This window comes from Humulus lupulus, chromosome 6, assembly GCF_963169125.1.
Source record: "Humulus lupulus chromosome 6, drHumLupu1.1, whole genome shotgun sequence".
Taxonomy (NCBI): domain Eukaryota; kingdom Viridiplantae; phylum Streptophyta; class Magnoliopsida; order Rosales; family Cannabaceae; genus Humulus; species Humulus lupulus.
This window is the reverse complement of record NC_084798.1, coordinates 2,211,383-2,235,392: the sequence shown is the minus strand read 5'-3', so window position 1 is coordinate 2,235,392 and position 24,010 is coordinate 2,211,383. Positions and strand designations below refer to the sequence as shown.

The 24,010-nt window shown below is 32.2% G+C and overlaps 3 protein-coding genes and 1 long non-coding RNA gene across 4 annotated transcripts; 2 read left to right on the top strand and 2 right to left on the bottom strand.

Moving 5' to 3' along the window:
- Window positions 1-1,957: 1,957 nt before the first annotated feature.
- LOC133783606 (protein LEAD-SENSITIVE 1-like) lies at window positions 1,958-2,670 on the bottom strand. The gene is made up of 2 exons (XM_062223256.1): window positions 2,580-2,670; window positions 1,958-2,484 (listed from the first exon to the last, which is right to left on the bottom strand). The coding sequence occupies exons 1-2, from the start codon at window positions 2,668-2,670 to the stop codon at window positions 1,958-1,960; spliced, it is 618 nt and encodes a 205-aa protein (XP_062079240.1).
- A 3,845-nt stretch (window positions 2,671-6,515) lies between these two features.
- Window positions 6,516-7,237, top strand: LOC133783605 (protein LEAD-SENSITIVE 1-like). The gene is made up of 2 exons (XM_062223254.1): window positions 6,516-6,606; window positions 6,705-7,237. Exons 1-2 carry the CDS (start codon window positions 6,516-6,518, stop codon window positions 7,235-7,237), a joined length of 624 nt encoding a protein of 207 aa, XP_062079238.1.
- Window positions 7,238-12,264: 5,027 nt separating this feature from the next.
- On the bottom strand, window positions 12,265-19,480 carry LOC133783686 (uncharacterized). Its single transcript, XR_009870919.1, has 3 exons — window positions 19,217-19,480; window positions 19,082-19,117; window positions 12,265-12,461 (listed from the first exon to the last, which is right to left on the bottom strand). It is a non-coding gene; the product is annotated as an uncharacterized LOC133783686 (long non-coding RNA).
- Window positions 19,481-22,750: 3,270 nt separating this feature from the next.
- Window positions 22,751-23,511, top strand: LOC133783604 (protein LEAD-SENSITIVE 1-like). The gene is made up of 2 exons (XM_062223253.1): window positions 22,751-22,855; window positions 22,976-23,511. The coding sequence occupies exons 1-2, from the start codon at window positions 22,765-22,767 to the stop codon at window positions 23,509-23,511; spliced, it is 627 nt and encodes a 208-aa protein (XP_062079237.1). The 5' UTR covers window positions 22,751-22,764.
- The last annotated feature ends 499 nt before the right edge of the window (window positions 23,512-24,010 follow it).

Sequence of the window (24,010 nt, the reverse complement as noted above, 5' to 3'; positions counted from 1 at the left end):
AAATTGTTTATAATTTAATAATTTTAGCAACTTTTAAATTTATGGTCAGTAATGTTTTATTGAGATACTCGAAATTTACTCACCGTTCACACATGGCCAACTATTATAGACTGTACTTTCATATACATATTTAGGGTATTTGTTTTGAGTAGTTGAGTTGTCTTGGGAAGTGTAGATGAACTTATGATGGATGTAATATTAAACTCTTGACAAAATAGTTCATTTTACTCTTAAAATACATGTGAGACTAACACAAATTATTAACTTTACCCCCTTAAAATTTGAATCAAATATAAGAAAAGTTTTAGATTCTCATTCCCACATTTACTTTACCCTATATATATATACTTTTAATTATATATTTATATAGATTAATAGTAAATAATAAAATAAAACTTATAGAATATGATTACCGCATGATTTAGTATTTCGTCTGCTCAATTTTCTTTTTTGACACTATTAATATTTTGTTTTGGTAATTATTAGTTTTAATAATTTATATCAATATTAAATATACAAACAAACTATATTTTAAATAAACTATATATAATGTAAAAAGCAGAAGTCAGTGGGGGCAGATGATGGAACAGTGAACGTAAAAGACCAAAGCAAAGTGTTTACCCAAAAATAGACTATCTGATGATGTGGCAGAATAAACTTACACGTGGCAGGTTAAGTAAGTATGGTTTGTTCGACCATCGACCAGAAGAGAATTGATTCATCAGACATCATAGTTATGGGCGACCAGCTTGGTCGCATATATTCATTTATTTCTTTCAGATATGTAATCTTGTAATTACGTACTAATTGTAATTTTCATTATTTTTTAGATACGTCTGTACTAAATGTAATATATGAGTCAAGGAGTAAAATATATATAAATATAGAAATACAGGTTGAGATTTAGTGCATACAAATTTACATGATAATTAAAAAAACCCAAATCAATATTATAAAGAACTACTTCCAAGATCCTAATTGAGATTTCAAATGTGGACTTACTTTGAGCCTCAATTTATTGTCACGGTTGGACAATCCTATATTCATAACAAAAGAGACCAATGATCTGATGCTTTTTAATAAGGTTCACATGACTCTAATCTATCTAGATATCTTCTTAATGAAGAAAGAGCATGAGCCAAATTGGCCAATGAAGGTTCTCAACATACAAATTATCAAAATTGTTGGAGATCAGGTCTAAGTGAGTGATACTCCTAAACTCAATTTTGATGACGACAAAATTGAATATAACAATACAGTAATTAGACAAAATGATTTTGTTTTTGTTTTAAATTGTTAGTTTGGTGAATTATTTGTAATTTTAGCTCAGAAAACTTTAATCAAAATCAAATTTAGGGTTCTATTTGAATCATTTTACAAAACACAAGGTCCAAAAAGTCATTTGTCAAAACACGGGGTTCAAACAGTTAATTAGACAAAACGCAGAGTCTAAAATAGTATAAACTCATGTTTAATTTAAAATAATTATTTTGAGAAAGAAGAAGAAAAAGAAAATAATTTAAAATTTAAAAAATAATTAAAATTTTATATTTTTCCTTCACTTTTTTTTATTATATATCAAAATAATAAAAAAATAAATATAAAAATATAACATTTTAAAAACATCGAGTATATTTATTACCAAAAAAAAAAAATTAAGCATAAAAGTACATCATTCGAAAAAAATTGAATATACATAAATATAAAAATTCATCATTTTGAAAATATTATATATTTTGGCCGTCAATTACTTTATTATATATAATATATATGTTTGGTATAATATAATATTGGTATTATTGGAACACGTACACCACTTGTGAAGGGAACAACACTGTGAGGAGAAGACACTAAAGAGGGGTGAGGCAAAGGCGTTGTGGCAAATGGGTTTCCGAGATAAGCAACACTAGAATTGCTGGAAATAAACATGATTTTTATATTTTAAAAAGGCAAGTACTCAGCTAAGATAATGGTTGTTAATCATGACAACAACCTTGTAACCAAACACCATTCCAGCAACAGTGGTTTTCAGATTCTGAAAGCTAAAAGGTTTGTGTTTCAAGAAAACAGCTCTGCTCTTCAGAGACTCAGCTTGAAAGCTCAAACGCTTTCCTGTCTTGCAATAAGTAGCAAATGACTCACAGTTGTTGTCTAGAAGATGGTATTCGCCGAAGTCATCATCTCCGATCAGCATTCGGCGAGCTCGCCGGACCACCACTTCCGGGGCGTCGCTTTGGTCAAGGCTGCACGTTCCAATCCTTCTCCCCAAGAACTGAAATGGCGAAACGCCATAACCAAACCGGTTGAGACTACTACTGTTGCCATTTAGGAAGCAATCCAAGCAACAAGCCACGACACCTTTCTCAGCTTTTGGTTGGTAATTGCAGATATCACACCCTCCACTGGCGGGTTCAGTCGGCGGGAGAGATTCCGGCTGTGTTCTGGTGTAGTGGATAACCATATTTTTCTCTTCATCATAAATTCCTAAACATACCAACCAACCGACAACATATATAATAAGAGACAAGTGCGTTAGACGAAGAAAAGTATATATGATAACACAATATTGTAACACTAACCATGATGAGCATAAGTGTACCAGGCTCGGAAAGAGAAAATGTGATCTCCAGCTTTCAGATCTTGTCGATCAACACTACACACTATCCCCATCTCTTATCGATCAACGAATTAGAAGAATGTTCAATTCTGTTTTTATGAATGTATCAGTCAAGGAGTACAATATAAATATATTAATTCAGGACACGATTGAGAGACATATAGTAAGGACGATACGAGTCAAGGACGGAAATAGGAGATGTTCAAGGACGAAAATATAAATATAGTAAGGACGGTTGTTGCATTCTTGTCACTAGCAATGATATGTTCAATAAGACTTGGGCGTTATTTATAGAGATGGGGATACTGTGTTTTGTCTTGACACGACACCCTAATCCATCTACTGTGTGTCCCAAAAATGAACGTAGGAGAGTCAAATAGGATGGAAAAAGAAAAGTCAACGTTGACTCTGAAATTCCTTTTATTGAGTAAAATAGATGAAGAATTCAATCAATACCAATGTTGTATCCAATTCCGATAATTTTCTCCTCGCTCAAAATCATATTTCTAACAACTATTTCACGTGTAACTTTCAAATATTCATCTCCACAAATCTACGTAATAAATGACAATATTTAAAAATTACAAATCTCCATAATCTCAATATCACACTCTTCACTGGCGGGTTCAGTCGGCCCGTGAGAGAGAGATTCCGGCTGTGTTCTGGTGTAGTGGATAACTATATTATTCTCTACATCATAAATTCCTGAATGTACGTACGTACCAACCAACAACATATATAATAAGAAAAGTATATATATATATATATGTGATATCACACAATATATAATATTGTAACACTAACCGTGTGTTCTTTAATTCTGCGCGTGTTCTTTAATTCTTTATGGCCATCTTCAACCACAACATCATATTTGCTGTTGCACTATTATTAAATATGATAAAATTTCACTATTTTTTTTATTTTTATTCCAACTACAACACCAAAAGTTACACTAAAAAATATATTCTTCATTATTATATTATTATTCTTTTACATAATTAAATACTTTTTATTATTATATTATTTTACTAAAACCATCACAATTATTAAATAATATATATATATATAAAATTATTAAAATAAAAAAAAACATATGCCTTAGCTACAGTACCTCAGCTGAGATACTGTAGAAATTCAACAATATATGCAGTGATCTTTGCTGTGTGGTGGAGGAATAAAAAACAGCAAACATGACTTTTGCTGTGGTAAATGGCGTTGGTTGGAGATGGCAAAGCTATTTTTTTCTTTTCTTATTTGAAAACATATGGGGACTTGGAATTGGAGAAATAATGCATTAAACAAATGATCTCCAGCTTTCAGATCTTGTCGATATCAACACTACACTTAGAGTTGATCCAAAATATATAAGTTTTTAATTATTATTTTATTAATTTTAATAAAATATTTATTAATGTTTAATGACTTTATATTTTTTTTTACCCTTGATGAAGATAAAATTAAATATAATTATACAGTAATTATTTATAATGTTAGCCGGCTATATTACATTTTCTCTTACCGACCCTTTTACACTTATGGGACAAAATCAGCTATGACACAACTTGTTAATTTAGTCGGTAAAAATCTAGTCACTGAAAATCTAATTTCTTGTAGTGCGCTTTTAATTACTAACCATAATTAATTAATAATCCTCTAATTTTTTCAGCACTAAAATGAATAATGAAGATACATATAGCCTAATGAAAATTTATTTACTAACAAACCGTCATTGTTGACTCATGGGTTTGTTAACTTTTGTCATATATATAAAAAAAAAAAAAAATCAAATTTTGTCACAGTTTAAAAAAAAATTAATTTTATCAGTCTCCTCCCTCACATGTCCCATCACATGTCAGCTTAAAAAAAACCATATATATATTTATAAATTTATATATTACTTATCAATCATTGCAAATAAAGATAAAACTTTTCTGTTGAATATGTCTAAATTTCTGAAGAACATTTTCCATATATATATATATTTATAAATTTATATATTACTTATCAATCATTGCAAATAAAGATAAAACTTTTCTGTTGAATATGTCTAAATTTCTGAAGAGCATTTTCCATATATATATATTTATAAATTTATATATTACTTATACTATGACAGTATCCAAACTCAACTGCTGCAATACAAAATATCAGAGAAGCTTGGTTGGAGCAAATGGAAAATATTGCAATGGAAGTAAGAAAGTCTATCATTACTCCATTGTTGAGTACAAGTGCCAGGCGTCAGCTTTCCCGAGAAATTGACCGAATCAAAGCATCGTATGTGTGTTCTCGAGAGAAGCATAACGGCATACAACGGTGAGTTGAGGGAAGAGTCAAGCCGAGTGGTTGGTCTAGAAGAAGATGTAGAAGCAGCAGTCTCACGATTGACAGCCAACGCTGCTGAGAACCAAGATTGCAACTTTTCAATAGTTGGGATGGAGGGCATAGGTAAGACAACCTTGGCTAAAACAGTTTACAGTCACAGAGCAGTCGTGGCCCATTTTCCTATCCGTGTATGGCTTTCTGTACCTCAAGACTGGGACAACAACATGTTCTCGTTTCTAAAAGATATTAAAGCAGGGGCTCTTGGCAATCCTGATCTTCATTTTAACGGGGAAGACAATGATTTCGAGCACTTTAAGCTGTGGATACGCGATAGTCTAAAGGAGAGCAAGTACCTTTTCATTATTGACAATGTTTCAACAAAGGAAGCTTTCGATTCAGTGATAGAAGAGATGTCGTTGCCAAAAACACAAGGGAGAAGATTTTTACTTACATCACGAAATGAGGATGTGGCTTCAGAGGGACACAGGCATCGTCTACGACTAAGAACCAGCGATGAAAGTTTAAGGTTGCTCAGACAGATGGTGTACGTATCTTCTTCAGAGGAAAAACTTGCTCAGACAGATATTGTAAGAAGGTGTTCGGGCTTACCGCTTTCCATTGTACGTGTTGGATATATGATGTTGATGGAGGGACTCATTAAGAAGATATGTAGATAGACAAGAGTTTGTGAACCTTATTAAAAAATATCAGATCATTGGAAGTTGGGTCCTCAACTTGTAAGTAGTTCTTTATAAATATTGATTTGGGTTTTTTTTTTTTTAATTATTATGTAAATTTATATGCACTAAATCTCAACCACCCTTGTAATAAAATGAGAAACTTTCATTATTATTATTAGAGCTTTTAAGTATGGCTATGGCTGTGTGAGACTGAGATTTTAAGAGCTCATCAACAAAGAAATCTCATCACCAAAACGGGAAACAACAACTAATTGATATTCTAATTTATTACAATTAATGATTATAGTTAGTTAGTTATATATTTCCGTTTGTGGTGCTTAATTAGTATAGTTAGTTAAGTTGTTTGTTTTCTGGTGGTGCTTAACAAAATCAAAATTTTCATCAAAATTAAATTTATTATCCCACATCGATACTTGCTGTTTGTATCTTAAGGAAACACTCCTATTTTATTATTTTACTTTTCATTTAGTAAACAACAAATATCAAATAAAATATTTTCAACAAACATTTACAACAACTATAGAAACATTTGATAAATGACGCGGTCTGTAGAAACATTCAAAAAACATTAAAAAAAAAAAAAAAGAAGCATATTGATGGACCGGTTGATTATGAATGAATTATAACATGAATTCGAATTTGGAAAAATGATTGAATCATGTCAGCAATGCCATCATCCTTTAAAGTGGCACCCAAACACATATGAATTCGAATTTTAGCATTTGTTGACGCCGCTGTTAAAAAATGCATTTTCCTGTTCAAACACCTTTTGACACTGACAGTCACTGTCAGGTTGAATTCCTATATTTATATTCTTCTCCTTGACTGATATATTCATAAAACCTTCTTCTTATTCATTCGTTGATCGATAAGAGATGGGGATAGTGTGTGGTGTTGATCCACAAGATCTGAAAGCTGGAGATCACATTTTCTCTTACCGAGCCTGTTACACTTATGCTCATCACGGTTAGTTAGTTAGTTACTGTTACAATATTGTGTTATCATATATATATATATACTTTTCTTATTATATATGTTGTTGGTTGGTACGTACGTACATTCAGGAATTTATGATGAAGGGAATAATATAGTAATCCACTACACCAGAACACAGCCGGAATCTCTCCCGGCGACTGAGCCCGCCAGTGGAGGGTGTGATATCTGCAATTACCAACCAAAAGCTGAGAGAGGTGTCGTGGCTTGTTGCTTGGATTGCTTCCTAAATGGCAACAGTTGTAGTAGTAGTCTCAACCGGTTTGGTTATGGCGTTTTGCCATTTCAGTTCTTGGGGAGAAGGATTGGAACGTGCAGCCTTGACCAAAGCGACGCCCCGGAAGTGGTGGTCCAGCGAGCTCGCCGAATACTGATCGGAGATGATGACTTCGGCGAATACCATATTCTAGACAACAACTGTGAGTCATTTGCTACTTATTGCAAGACAGGAAAGCGTTTGAGCTTCCAAGCTGAGTCTCTGAAGAGCAGAGCTATTTTCTTGAAACACAAACCTTTTAGGTTTCAGAATCTTAAAACCACTTTTGCCGGACTGGTGTTTGGTTACAAGGTTGTTGTCATGATTAACAACCATTATCTTAGCTGAGTACTTGCGTGTTGCCATTAATGTTCATGAGTGTGTTGAGTCCATGTATAGAGAGCCATTTTTTGTTTGATTCCACAATTGATTATTGTTCCCACCAAGCTGATTTGTTTCGTAGCTCTCACCAAGTTGTGTCTTAGCTGATTTTGTCAAAACACAGAATCCAGAGTCCAAACATTTAATGAAACAAAACATAAGGTTTAAAAAAATATAAACCCATTAAACATTAATAAATGATTTATTAAAATTAATAAAAAAATAATTAACAACTTATATATTATCATCAATTTAAAATATAAGTTTTTATAAAAAAAAAAAGTAAAGGAGAAATATAGTTTTAATTATTTTGACTAATTTTACTAATCTTAATTTTTTTATTATTTCAAAAGTGAAAATAATTTAAAATTTTTAAAATAACTAAAATCTTATATTTTTCATTCACTTTTTTATTATTTCTCAAGATAATTAAAAGGAAAATTTGCGGCGAAAATACTTAAATTTTATACATTGTATATGTATATATATACTTTTTTCTACTTCAACTTAAAATTATTATTTCTTAATCAAAATCTTTACTTTTATATCACATTTTTTTTATTGCTTGGTTGTATTTTTATTGTTTTGTTAAAAATATTTTTGTTTGTTGTATATTTATTATTTTGTTAATTAAATTTTTATTATGAGTTTTTTATTAATTATAATATTTAATTATTAAAATATTTGGTAATAGGAGAGACACGTACGGCTGCTATTTAATGTCTATTAGGCAACTGCAACCCAACGGCATATCACCAATTTTTTGGTGATTTTACACCAATTTGTGCTCCAACCGAACAATGTCTTCCACATTATATATGATGTTATCTACAGTAGCCCTTCAAATTTGAGGTGGCATTGTAGACCACGGCAAAAATTTAATGAGTATATTTTTTTACTTTTTGAATATAATACTAAGGGTTTGGAATATGCTTAAAACACATATGCAATACGGTCACTAAATTAAGGGTTTAGCTCATGCACATGTGCTATATGCATACTCTTTGACGGATTGGAGTTTGAAAAAAATGATTAAAACACATGTGTGTTTGAGAACGGTGACATAAAAGCAGAATTGACCTTCTTAACACTGACAACGGTGATGAGATGATATTTTATAGATATTTTATGGTAATTTAAATAATTAAATCATATTTATTTAAAAATAATAAATGCATACATTATTTTTTTTATCTTATAAATTTGTGTGATAATTTATATTTTATGAAGTGATTGGATCTCTTTTCCTTCATCAAATTCACCAAAGGACATTGTGAGATACATTAGAAATCAATACTAATTTATCATGTATATTAGTGTCTATACTATGACTTTTTATATTCTTATTTTAATTCTATTATTAATTTTTTTTTAAATATTATTGTATTTTATATATATGTCATGTAGCCATGTAAATATATATCTATATCAACACTGTATTTAGATGTCATATATGTAGAGATTATTGATATAAATATTTATATATACTATAAAACTATAATTCATTCAATTATAGATATATATATATTTAAAAAAAATATAGAATTAACTTTTATTAAAATTATAGATAATATTTATAACTTTAAAACTAAGCAAATGTGTACAGCACGTTGCTTTTACCTAATATATGATATATATGTATGTTAAAAATCATGTTTTGTTTAATTTTTCTTTTAATACTATTATTATAACACTATATTTGTATCAAGTATATAAATATATATATATATTTATATATTACTTATCAATCATTGCAAATAAATAAGATAAAAAAAAACAGTCCATGCATGCATGCAAATGCAACACTACCTTATTACAATGGCCACAAGAGTCCATCTCTTGTCTGGGATCCAAGAGACATAACTTTATATGTGTGAAATAAGAATAATTTAATATTAATATTAGTCAAGAAAAATTTGAATAGTGGGACCAAACCAGCTATGAAACAACTTGGTGAGAGCCATGAAACAACTCAACTTGATGAACAAGATTATTACTTCAAATCACAAATCGAGAACATTAATTGCAACATTACACACTACAAAAAATCTTAGTTTTAGTCACAATAAAATTTGTGACTACAAGTAAAAAATTTGTGACTAAAGAAAATCCATCTTACTTATGTCATCACTAAAAAGTCCATGGCTAAAAGTATTAGTCACAAAAATCACAATTTGTTGTCACTAAATGTATTTTTAGTTACAACAAAGTTTATCACTAAAAATAATAGGTTGTGACAAAAACTACATTAGTGACAACTTGTAATTAAGTATGACTTTTTAGTCACAAATAATTTTTTGTTGTGACTAAAAGTGACATTTAGTTACACAAAACATATATTGTGACTAAAAGGTTGTCACTAAAAATATATTTATTTGTAGTGACAATTGCAAATAAAGATAAAAAAAAAATAAAAAAAAAAGTCCACGAAAGGATCTTTAAGAATTTATGACTTAATAAATATATAAATGTGTACATACCTACGTCAAGAATTTATCCTAGAACCACTACAAAAAAGGAGACTTTTGCCGGCGCAAATTTGCGCCGGCAAAAGTATGGTTTTGCGCCGGCAAAAACTATGGAGTTTTTGCCGACGCAATTTTGCGCCGGCAAAGAATTGCGTCGTATCTCCGTCGCTAATGTCACTTTTGCCGACGCAAATATAATGCGCCGGCAATGGACTTTTTTGGCGACGAAAAAATACGCCGGTGAAAATATAAATGCGCCGGTAAAAAAATCTGTCACGATATTGTGGAAAACACTTTTAGCGGCGCAATAATGCGCCGGCAATAGTTTAATTTTTTAGTGGCGCATTTTTGCGCCGGTAAAAGTGTATATGTGAAGGTAAGATTGAAACTCTTTGCCGACGTAATTTTGCGCCGGTAAAAGTATTTTTAAAATAATAATTTGTATTAAATTATTAATATTATTTTCAATATATTAATATTAATTAATAATTTTCAATTTTAATATATTAATAATTATTTAATTTTTTAGTAATATTATTTAATTATAAATAAAAATAAAATTAAAATTTTATAAATAAATAAACAAAAAATTACAACTATTAATATTTATTGTCTCCACCAAACATTAAAATATAAAAGTAATTTAGTAAAATAAATGTCTCATAAATTAAATTTTAAATAAATAGAAAAAAAGTTCTACAAATGAGTACTGGCCGCCTCATCATTCCCGCCCCCATCAGCATCATCGTCCTCGTCCGAATCCTGGTCTGGTAAGTCAACAGTAAAACCAGGAGCCAATTGACCAACCTGCTTCAACAAAGCACTGAGCAGGAGATCTTGACGCCGTTGACGACTCTCAAGTTTAGTCGTATGCTTCTTTAGGTTCTGATTTTCTAGCATAATGTCCTGATTTTGCTGCAAAATGGTGTCCACTTCAGGTGGCAATTGCCCGGACATTTGAGAAGTTGACGAAGATGCTGCCCTCTTTGCGCCAATTGCCTTCAACCTAGGCAACCCCCCAAACCCTTTCTTATAACGCGAGCGGGGTCCAAGGACATCCGTGACAATATCCATATCAGGCGGGAAATGACCGTCGACATTATCGCCGACACAAGAAGCAGCAGATGATGCAGGGGCCGTACTCTGCGATGCTCGACGTTCGGTCATCTCATTCTGCACAATAAAAAGCACGTATTTCGAATTCCAATATAACATTATTTGAAAACCTAACTTATAAATTTTTAATATAACAACATATAAAATATAACTTTATTATCTATCTGCCAACATCCTATCATTAATGACTACAGACCAGTGACTGAAAAAGAATGTAATTAATTTTGTTCCCGTATCAGGGAGCAAGTGGGCTAAAGTAAATTTGGTCATGAAAATCCATATCTGAATCAAAATCATGAAGATGTTGTTGATATATACGGTAAGTGCAGTTAATTCCATTAATGAGGAATTTACGTCTCCAAACATATACATCAACTATATTTACATGTTTTTGATTCAGATATGGATTTTCATGACCAAATTTACTTTAGTCCACAAGCTCCCTGATACGGGGACAACATTAATTACATTCTTTTTTTATCTTAGTCCACAATCATTAATCATAAAAATATTGGCACATAGATTATAAAGATTTCATTGTTAAAAATTTAATTAATAATTAATAAATAATTACTAATTGACAACAACAATTAATAATTAATATTTATTAATTATTTACTAAACTTTTTTAAAGTTAAATGATCATAAATTAGTTAAGGTTATGCAACTTACATGTTTTGTCGCCGCTGCATCACTAATCCACTTATCCTTCTTCTTGTGCAGGTGCTCGAATGTGTCGATCATGCTCGGGAGCTGGCCAGTAGATGGGTCCATCTAAAAAAGCAAATTATTTAAACATTGTGACATTTATAATATTTTCGTAAATGTAAGGATATAAGTTATTATAATTTACGTGATCATAAACATGGGCAACGATGGATTTGGAACCGTGTCCTCCTGGTATGGTCATTTTAGCTCGAGCTTCTTTATTTTTCTTCGATATACGCTTCAAAAAGAAAACAGTACTCATTAATCTAAATTGTAATTTTATAATTAAAAATTAATGTAAAATGTACGGCATACCTGGTGAGAATCAGAAACCCAAAAATCACACAGAACTGCCCAATCAGAAGAAGTGATCGACACAAAAGGTTTTGACTTCGCTCTCTCATTGTCCACCTCTCCTCCAACATCTACCCAGTGTTTCTTCATCGTGTGGCGCCAATCAGTCAGATGTTTTTGCATTTGTCTTACCATGGCATCGTTGATTACTGGATTGTCTTCTGGATAAATGAATTTTTCCTAAAATCACAATTAAAATTGGAATTTGTTAAAATATTTTGAAGATAGACAAAATATTTAATAATGAGTTATTAAAGGTTTAAAGAATGCTTACAGATAGTCTCTTTCGAATAACTTCGATATCAGCTGGTTTTACTTGTTCCCAAGCTAGTGTAGTTGGGGGTACGGTGCTACGCAAATAACGAGCCATAGAATTGTTGAACCACTTGCCGTACTTTTGAATAGCTTTTCCAGTTTCTTTATCAAACTCTACTTTCAAATGAGTAACTTTTTTGATGGCCAGCTCCTTCTCGATATTGGCACCGTAATAAGCTCCCCTGCCTCTCTTGGAGCCACCACCTGTGTCATTACTTGTTTCGGCCATTCTACATTAAAATATTCATTAATTAACTAATTCAAATTATGTATGTCTATTGTTTTTTGTTATAAAATTAACATTTATTCATTATGGTATTTCCAAACCTACCATATTCCGACCTAGTGGATCCCTTGGAGATAGTAAGAAGTCATGTACTTCTCCTCAGTTTTTTAAAATGTTTATCAAACATTTAAAAAAAATGAGGAGCAGTACATGAATACATTGTCTATCCCCAAGACATCCACTAGGTGCATCACTATTATTTTTTGTTATTGAATTAACATTTTATTACTTATTGTCTTTCCTAACCTACCCTATTCCGACCTAGTAGATCCCTTGGAGATAGTAAGCAGACATGTGCGACTACACACTTTTTCAAAATATTTCATCAAACATTTTGAAAAAATGAGTAGCAGTACATGAATACATTGTCTATCCCCAAGGCATCCACTAAGTGCATCACTATTATTTTTTGTTATTGAATTAACATTTTATTACTTATTGTCTTTCCCAACCTACCCTATTCCGACCTAATAGATTCCTTGGAGATAGTAAGCAGACATGTGCGACTACCCATTTTTTCAACATATTTCATCAAATATATTGAAAAAATGAGTACCAGTACATGAATACATTGACTATCCCCAAGGCATCCACTAGGTGCATCGCTATTATTTTTTGTTATTGAATTAACATTTTATTACTTATTGTCTTTCCCAACCTACCATATTCCGACCTAGTAGATCCCTTGGAGATAGTAAGCAGACATGTGCGACTACCCATTTTTTCAACATATTTCATCAAATATATTGAAAAAATGAGTACCAGTACATGAATACATTGTCTATCCCCAAGGCATCCACTAGGTGCATCACTATTATTTTTTGTTATTGAATTAACATTTTATTACTTATTGTCTTTCCCAACCTACCCTATTCCGACCTAATAGATCCCTTGGAGATAGTAAGCAGACATGTGCGACTACCCATTTTTTCAACATATTTCATCAAATATATTGAAAAAATGAGTACCAGTACATGAATACATTGACTATCCCCAAAGCATCCAATAGGTGCATGTGTACCTATATCTAATACTATCATTAATTAATCATAATAAATAAACTTTTCATTGAATTAAATAAAAAGTTACATACACTTGTTTAAATTACATATCACTGTCCTCGTCATCACTAACTACAACATCATTACGAACATCACTATCACTATCACTATCGACTAGAACATTATCGTCATCCTCATCGTCTTCATACTCGACCAACGTGTCGTCTTCAAATTCAACTTCATCATCGACAACAAATTCATCTGAACCTTCGCCAACCAAATCATCAACGTTGTGCACTTCAGTGGCATTGACATCAACCCGATCATACTGAAGATTATCAAAAATTGGAAGTTCTACCCACAACTGAAATGAAGAAGAATTAACTTCTTGCAATATTGGTATATCATTTGTGGTCTCAGTATCATCAACATCGGAATTTGTGAAATCCCATACATTCCTTGGAATGTATTCATTAACGAGCCTCCAATCATCCCCATTTTTCACATCTCGAAGATAATACACCAACTTCGCTTGAGATGCGAGAACGAAAGGATCATCTTTATAACATTCTTCTTTCACATATACGCTCGTAAAATTGGATTCCACTTTAATTCTACTTGTATTGAACCATCTACACTTGAATAGGACAACACTGTAACCCATCAAGTAGGACAATTCAATTACTTCTTCCAAAACTCCATAGTAGTTCACTCCTTCCTCACTTGGCACCATTACACCGCAATTTTGTGTTTTAAGCTTCATATCACGACCACGAGTCACAAATTTCACACCATTCACTATCATCCCTGGATATGAATACACGGTGCCGCTTGATTTGTTTGCGAGAGCATACAATTCATTATTCACTTCAGTAGGTGTTGACTCATGCAAACCGTTCACCTATCAACATTAACATTGAAAGTTAGTTTTGGATTGACTAATTGGAGTTTCAGAAAAGAATTGACTAATATACATACTCTTTCTTTGAACCACTGAGGAAAATCAGTTTTTTGTTGAACTTCAAGATTCAAGCCCCCCCGTCTTCTTAATTCATCCATATGCTCACTACAAATGAACAAAAAAACTATGATTTTGGCATTTACTCGGTATATAAACCAAACATCATTATTGAAAAAATACTAGAAAACACACCTAAGGTACTCCTTAATTTCGGCACAATTGTTCAAGATATACCACTCAGCCTTTTGCTTTAACTGCGGATTGAGGAGCATATTTGATTTCTTACCAAATGGACGACCAACAGCCTTATAAATAGAATATTCCCGATTTGGTTGGGATTCAACGCGATCGTCATTCCTCTCAGGTCGATTGAATCGAGTCTCAACCCCCCGCAGGTACATTGAGCAAAAGGTTAAAGCCTCATTCACCACGTAAGCTTCTGCGATTGAACCTTCAGGACGTGCACGATTTCTTACATATTGTTTATAAACTCCCATCGAACGTTCAATGGGATACATCCACCTAAAGTGCACGGGACCGCCAAGAATTGCCTCTTTCGGAAGGTGCAAAACCAAATGCACCATAATATCGAAAAATGCTGGAGGAAATATCATTTCCAACTTGCATAAAATGGTGATAATGTCTGTCTCCATCTTCTCAAGGTCTTTCACATTCAAAGTCCGTGCACAAAGTTTTTTGAAAAAACCGCACAACTCAATAATTGGCTTCCGAACTTCCGGAACCAAAAACGACCTAAGTGCGGCGGGCAACAACTGCTGAAACAACACGTGGCAATCATGTGATTTCAACCCAGTTATCTTGCCATCATTGACATTGACATTCTTCGAAAGGTTTGCAGCAAAACCGTCCGGGAATTCAACTGACTTCACAAATTCACAGAAAACTCGACGCTCCGGGACACTGAGGGTGTAACTGGCGTGCGGTTTCTTCCACTTGTTTCCCTCTTTGCGGAGGTGGAGTTTTTCCCTAATTTTCATGTCTGCTAGATCAAGTCTTGCCTTGTCAGTGTCTTTAGATTTTCCCTCTAAGTTCAACAAAGTTCCCAAGACACTGTCGCAAACATTCTTCTCAATGTGCATTACGTCCAAATTATGCCTCAACAATAACTCCTTCCAATAATCAAGCTCGAAAAATATGCTCTTCTTCGACCAATTAAGTTCAATCGGAGCCCTTTTGCGTTTCACACCACCAAATTCTTTGTGTTTCCCAGGATGTCTAATCAGCAAATTCTCTAATTGCTTCAAAACATCATCACCGGAGTAATGTTTCGGTGGTGGCCTGAGTTCCCTGTTACCGTCGAATAGTGCTCGTTTGCTCCTCCATTCATGATCCATATCAAGAAATCTCCTATGGCCAATGTATGCAATCTTACTTCTAATCCCTACAGAGGGAGTTTCTTCATTGCATGTGGGACACGCCTTGTACCCTTTTGTGCTCCACCCAGACATCATAGCATAAGCTGGGTAGTCGTTAATGGTCCACAAGACTGCTGCACGCATATTGAACAATGTACTATTGTATGCATCTCTTGTCTCGACACCATTCATCCATAACTCCTTCAACTCGTCAACCAAAGGTCTCATATAGACATCGATATCTTTTCCAGGTGAAGAAGGACCTGGAATAAGAATAGACAACATTAATGACTGTGGTTTCATGCACTTCCACGGCGGCAAGTTGTATGGGACAAGTATTACAGGCCACATGCTGTAAGAGTTGCTCATGTTCCCAAAAGGATTGAAACCATCTGTAGCCAACCCAAGCCTAACATTTCGAGGTTCGGCTGCGAAAGATGGGTACAACTCATCAAGGTGCTTCCACGCCTTACTGTCAGCGGGGTGCCTCATCACACCATCTTCCCTTGGCCTTTTAGAATAGTGCCATCTCATATCCTCTGCAGTATATCTGGAACTGTACAGCCTTTTCAATCTCGGCGTCAACGGAAAGTACCGCATGACCTTATGGGCCACTTTCTTCCCGTTCCCACGATTATCTTGCCAGCGACACTCACCACAAACCGGACAGAATTCCAAATTCGCATTCTCCTTCCAAAACAGTGCACAGTCATGCTTGCAAGCATCGATGGACTCATATCCCAATCCAATACTCCGCAACTTTGCCTTCGCCTCATAGTTAGACTTAGGTAAAATTGTTCCGTCAGGCATAGCGTCGACTAACAATTCCAGCAAACCATCAAAGTAATGATTGCTGCACTTGTTAATTACTTTGAGATGCATCAGCTTCACCAAGAAGTTCAACGCGGAATACTTTCGGCAACCCGGGTACAGTTCACTTGACATCTCCTTAAATAAATTGTCATACTTGTCGCGATGTTGAGGATCATCTTGGGGAGGATCATTATAGTTTCCATGGGGAACGTCATCTTCAGCGTAAACATCCTCCAGGATATCCGCTATCTCATCTCTATCATGATCTCGTACCACAGCTGGTGGCGACGGCAGCGCCTCTCCATGGTAATGCCACACTTTGTAGGACTGTACGATGCCATTGTTGAATAAATGCATCGAAATTGCATTTATAGGCTGGAACTTAACATTCCCACATTTCTTGCACGGACAGCGAACCAAACCCCGATCGTTCAACTGATTTTTGGCGATATCGAAGAACTCCTTAACACCATTTCTATACTCCAGAGACCAACGATTCCTCGCACTCATCCAGCTTCTGTCGCTTGCCATCTTTAAGCGAAATAATTAAGAAAATATTAATAATTGTCTTAAAATAAGGGAAATGATAGTCAAAGTATTTCATGACTGTTTGTCTCCCTAATTATCACTAACTGATAATAATATCCTATCTCTGGCAAAAATAATTATTTATAGAGATATTTCCGGCTAAATTACTCAAACTTACAACTTACTAACACTTAAATGACACGTGACACCACATGATTGGTACACATTATTATTATTATTATTTTAAATAATTTTTCATAAAAAAAAACATTTTATATTTTTTATTTTTTTTAAAAAATCCAATTTATTGTTTTCCAATTTAAAGGTAACAAAAAATAATTTTTTTTTTCATTTTTTACAAAAAAAAAATCAAATTTGCTGCTTTTAATCAATTATTTAGGATTAAGTAAAAAAAATATTTAATCTTAAATTATTGCTTAGATTTTAAACAAAATTACTTAATCTTTAATTGAAAACAAGTAGACAAAATGATAAATAGGAAGATTTTAATAATAATAAATTAAAAATTTTGAGGATATTAACAATATAAAATTAAATTTAAAAAAAAATGTATTTTTCATACTTAATCTTAAGTTGAAAAAAATTTTGAATTTTTTTTTAAAAAATGTAAATTTTATTTTTTTGTTAAATTAAAAAATATTTTAAGAATAATAACAAATTTTATCAATCATGTACTGCCACGTGTCCGTTGACTAGTCTACTTTAACATTTACTTATTTATTACTTTTAATTTAAAATTAATTTAATTATACATTAATCTCCATTTTGTAATTTTTTATTAAATTCTTTAATTTGTATTGGATTATTTACTTAATCAATAATAATTTTATTATATTTATATTTTATTAAATCATTTATATTTTTAACTTTTTCAATTACAAAACATCTAATATTAATGTTAAAATTAATTATTAATTATTAATTATTATGATTGGTAATTTTATTTTATTTAAATTATAGTTAAAAATTATTTTTTTGATGAATTTTTAATTATACTTAAATATTTATTTAATTAATTATTAAACTTTTATTAATTTTACTAACTCCAACAAAAATTGGGCAGCATAACGACTATATTTCAAACTATCCCAAAAATTTAAAAACCTACAAATTAAACACATATATAACCAGAATAGTCCCAGAGCAATATACAGAACATTCTCATAACATGCACAACATAAACCAAGATTAATAACATATATCAAATCTTTCTATATCAGTAACATCAAAACAATTTATTTAGTAAATATTTATAAACAAATAATATTTAATATAAAAAATATAATATATTTTTTTTTAATATACATAATCTAATCTATTTTTTAATATACATATTAAGCATTAAAATTAAAAAAATATACATTCTCAAATCAAATTTTTTTTAATAAATACTAAAATTATATTTTCTTTTTCATTATTAATATCATTTTTTTAAAACTACACATTTATTTATTTTATAAACAGAAAAATATAATTATAATAACAAATATCACACACATACATTTATATTAATCAATTTCTACAAAAATTTAACATTAAATAAACATATATACACACCCATTTACAGAAATACATAAACATATATCCATATACAAACATATATACAGATATATAAAAAAAAAAAACCAAATTTAAGTATATATATATATTCAGATATAACTAATATATATATATATATATTCGGATATAACTAATATATATAAATATATACATATATATAAACTAATATATATAAATATATACATATATATATTCGGATATAACTAATATATATAAATATATACATATATATATAATCATATATAAATATATATATATAAACCGAAATATATATAAACATATATAAATATATATATAAACTAACCTTTGCATTTGTTTCACCGAGAGAGTTACAACACACCTGTTCATAGGGAGAGAATAACAAAAAAAAAATACAATTACAAAACATAATATTGAGAAAAAAATCCAAAAATGTTAAAAAATTTCTCATTTTACTAACCTTGAGAGATGCTTCAATATATAACTTGAGCCACGGCGTGGGATTATGGGACACCGGTGGTCGGAGACTATCACAGAGGAGAGAGAGAGAGCTTTGCTTACAAACTCAGAACAGAAATGGGGAAGAAGGAGGCTGCGGCTGAGATATATCGTTAAGACTTTTGCCGGCGCGTTTCGTTGCGCCGGCAAAAGTCTAAAAATGCGCCGGCAAAAGTGTTTAAGTAAACCCTAAAGTAAAACGATGCCGTTTTAATTATCTCGACTTTTGCCGGCGCGTTTTTTCACTTTTGCCGGCGCAACGAAACGCGCCGGCAAAAGTAAGCCCACCTACTTTTTATTTCAAACGTGTAAAAATTTAAAAACACGTTGACTTTTGCCGGCGCGTTAGGTGAAAGGCGCCGGCAAAAGTTTGTACGCTTATTTTGAAAAATCTGGCATTACTTTTGCCGGCGCAACCCCGACTTGCGCCGGCAAAAGTCATCTTTTCCGGCGTTAAATTGTGCCGGCATAGGGTTTGATTTTTGCCGGCGCAATTCATGAATTGCGCCGGTGAAAGTGATTTTTGCCGGCGCAATTACGAATTACGCCGGCAAAGAACTGGTTTCTTGTAGTGAACATGGGTTAGACGACCAACCAACGACATATAATTAATAAGAGACAAGTATGTTAGACGAAGAAAATAATAAAAGAATACATTATTTTTTTTATCTTATAAATTTGTGTGATAATTTATATTTTATGAAGTGATTGAAACTCTTTTTCTTCATCGAATTCACCAAAAGATATCATGTAGTCATGTAAATATATATCTATATCAACGTTGTGTTTAGATATCATATATGTAGAGATTATTGATATAAATATTTATATATACTATAAAACTATAATTCATTTCATTATAGATATATATATATATAAATTTTTAAAACAGAGAATTTGCTTTTATTAAAATTATAGACAATATTTACAATTTTAAAACTAAACAAACGTGTATTACACGTTGCTTTTACCTAGTATATAGTATATATATATATATATATTTTTAAAAAATCATATTTTGGTTTAATTTTTCTTTTAATACGTTATTATTACACTATATTTGTATCAAGTATATATATAGGAAGACTCACATTTTTTCATCAAGTAACCTGTTATCCCAAAAATTTGAAAACGATGATGTGGCAATAGAAATGACAAATGGCAATGAATGGTTGGGTGATCTGGCTTGGGAGTGACCCAGTAGACTAGAGAATGATTTTGACTGGCCAGTCAAGTGTCATGACCGACCAGTCATGACCTTAGCCGACCAGTCACATGTTTGTCTGCCCAAGCATGACCTTGGCCGATCAGTCATGACCATGTCCGACCATTCAGGTGCATGTTTGCCCGGTCAGGTGTGTGTCCGCCCAGTAAAGTGTTTTGCCGACCAGTGAAGGTTTGCTCGACCAGCCTGGATGTGATACGGATCGACTAAACAGAGCAGGGCTATGCAAAAGATCTCAGAAACGGCTTCAAAAAGAATCGGTCTTAGCTTGTGCAGGAATCTCTCAGATTATCCCATAAATATAATGTATCGTTATATTTTGAATATTATTGTAAATTAAATATAGTGAGAATAACAAAATATCCCGATTATGGGGGACATCATCTGTACGATCCTGAGCCTATAAATACAAGGCTCATGGCATCATAAACGGATTCAGATTCTGATTTTCCAGAGAGAGTACTTGTATCTTGAGAGAACTCTTGTATTCTTGTAATTTGTACTGAAGAAACTCAGTTGATTCAGATTCATCTGATATTGAGTGTAGATCTATAATCATAACTCTAAGTGGATTAAGCTATTACCAACATATTGGGGCTGAACCACTATAAAAGTTGTCTGTGTCGTTTAATTCTCTTGAAAGTTTTTGTCGTTTTGACGTCTATGCGTCATTGGCCAAAAACACGGTCAACATAACCCTTCCAAAAATTTGAAAAAATCAAAATTTAGTTTTAGAAATATTAATTTACAACTATAAATATGAATCATTGATCTTAATACAATGATTAATATTAAAACAAGTAGTAACCATACAATGATTAATACACGTTACTACCTATATATATAAATTTATATATTACACTTTATAAATAGTAGCTATATACGAATTCAAATATGAGCAGTAATATAAAAACCCGCTGGTAATATTAGTTTGATCACGTTGCATTTTTATAGAGTTCTAACTGGAAGCTGTAAAAAAAATTTCTCATCTATATTCTATATGTTAATGGTCAATCTGAGCAAAAGCTTCTTATTCTTACTTTTTATTTGACTGTTCTTTTTTTGGGTCGTAATCCGTTGAAGCAGAGATGAAGAACTACCTAAATAGCTAAATTTGGAATGACAATTAATTGTATTAAGAATTTATTTTATTTTAAGAAAATGATTTTTTTCCTAGTTCGTCTATCTTTATAGTTTTTTTTAGTAGAAGTTTGATGGGAGGAATTAAAATAAATATATATATATATATGATTGTATTATTATTATTATTTAACTAACGAAATAGAAAACAAAAAAATTAAAAGTTAGATTCAAGAACTTTGATAAAAAAATCTAGTTTATAGGTCTTTACTTACCTTTTGGGCTGCTAATAAAAAATAAAATAAAAAAGATGAGAGGATTGTTTAATTAATGCAAAACGTAGGTAAGTAGTAATATACATTAAAAGTGAAAAATCAAATGTAAACCTTTCTATTATAACCAAACAAAATTACAGCCACATAATTAAAAATCAATGTCTACAAAAATTCCCTCACCCATAAGTGCAAAAGTCATGTCCTCTCCTAATAAGTTTCCTGTATAAAAATTAGGACAATTCTGGTGTTTCACTTTAAGTTTTATCAGTAAGATTTTCAGTGTTTCTTGATTTGTGAACAGTTTTTGGCACGATTTTTTTTTATGACCGTATATATAGTAGCTATTTAGAGTATTCTGCAAATTTTAAGAAAATTATGAATAGTTTACAGTACCGAAATTAGGTTCAAACATGTTGTTTTCCACGCACATAAAAAAAATTAGTCACGCGTACAACAACATGTTTGAACTTAATTTTCGGTACTATAAACTATTCAAAAAATTTTAAAAATCAAAGCGATGCTATAAATTGCTATAATATATAAACTCATACAAAAATCGTGCAGAACATCCATGGTCCTATCAGCGGACTTAAAGTGACGCTGCTGTCGGATAATTGTCGGATAATTGTCCTGTAAATTTTTATATATTATACGTGAATAAGTTGGAAAAATGTCTCCTACACGTGACTCTCCTATATATATTTTCCTCCTATATATTTTCCTCCTATATGTGAATGAGTTGAAAAAATGTCTCTTGTACGAAAACTTTGCAATATCTTTTATATATATATATTATACTGGAAAAATGTCTCCTAAACGTGACTCTCCTATATTTATATTTTCCTCCTTCACTCATATATTCATAAAAACAGAATTGAACATTCTTCTGATTTGTTGAACGATATCGTTTAAACAGCAAAAACATAAGAGATGGGGATAGTGTGTGGTGTTGATCGACAAGATCTGAAAGCTGGAGATCACATTTTCTCTTACCGAGCCTGGTACACTTATGCTCATCACGGTTAGTTAGTTACTGTTACAATATTATATATTGTGTTCTCATATATATATATATACTTTTCTTATTATATATTGTGTGATATCATATATATATATTTTGTTGGTTGGTTAGTACGTTTAGGAATTTATGATGAAGAGAATAATATGGTTATCCACTACACCAGAACACAGCCGGAATCTCTCTCTCACGCGCCGACTGAACCCGCCAGTGGAGGGTGTGATATCTGCAATTACCAACCAAAAGCTGAGAGAGGTGTCGTGGCTTGTTGCTTGGATTGCTTCCTAAATGGCAGCAGTAGTAGTAGTAGTCTCAACCGGTTTGGTTATGGCGTTTCGCCATTTCAGTTCTTGGTGAGCAGGATTGGAACGTGCAGCCTTGACCAAAGCGACGCCCCGGAAGTGGTGGTCCGGCGAGCTCGCCAAATGCTGATCGGAGATGATGACTTCGGCGAATACCATCTTCTAGACAACAACTGTGAGTCATTCGCCACTTATTGCAAGACACGAAAGCGTTTGAGCTTCCAAGCTGAGTCTCTAAAGAGCAGAGCTATTTTCTTGAAACACAAACCTTTTAGCTTTCAGAATCTGAAAACCACTGTTGCTGGAATGGTGTTTGGTTACAAGGTTGTTGTCATGATTAACAACCATTTTAGCTGAGTACTTGCGTGTTGCCATTAATGTTCATGAGTGTGTTGAGTCCATATATAGAGAGGCCTTTTTTGGTTTGATTACACAATTGATTATTGTTCCCACCAAGCTGATTTGTTTCATAGCTCTCACCAAGTTGTGTCATAGCTGATTTTGTCCCATATTAAGTTGTGTCAGATCTTGTCGATCAACACTACACAGTATCCACATCTCTTATGTAAACGATATCGATCAACGAATTAGAAGAAGGTTCAATTCTGTTTTTATGAATGTGTTTTAAGCATTTTAACAATTAAAATGGCAGCCGTGTGTATGCCAGTTACCAAATCACGCGAGCTCGCCGGACCACCCTTGACTGTGACTCAACTTAAAGTGACATAAAAACAAAATTGATTCGTCCTAATAGGAAATAAACATAAGGTCTGTAAGCTAGTTAAATCATTATATGGTTTGAAGTAAACAATGAAACAATATCATGCAAAGTTGATGAGAAATTTCTTGTTGGGGG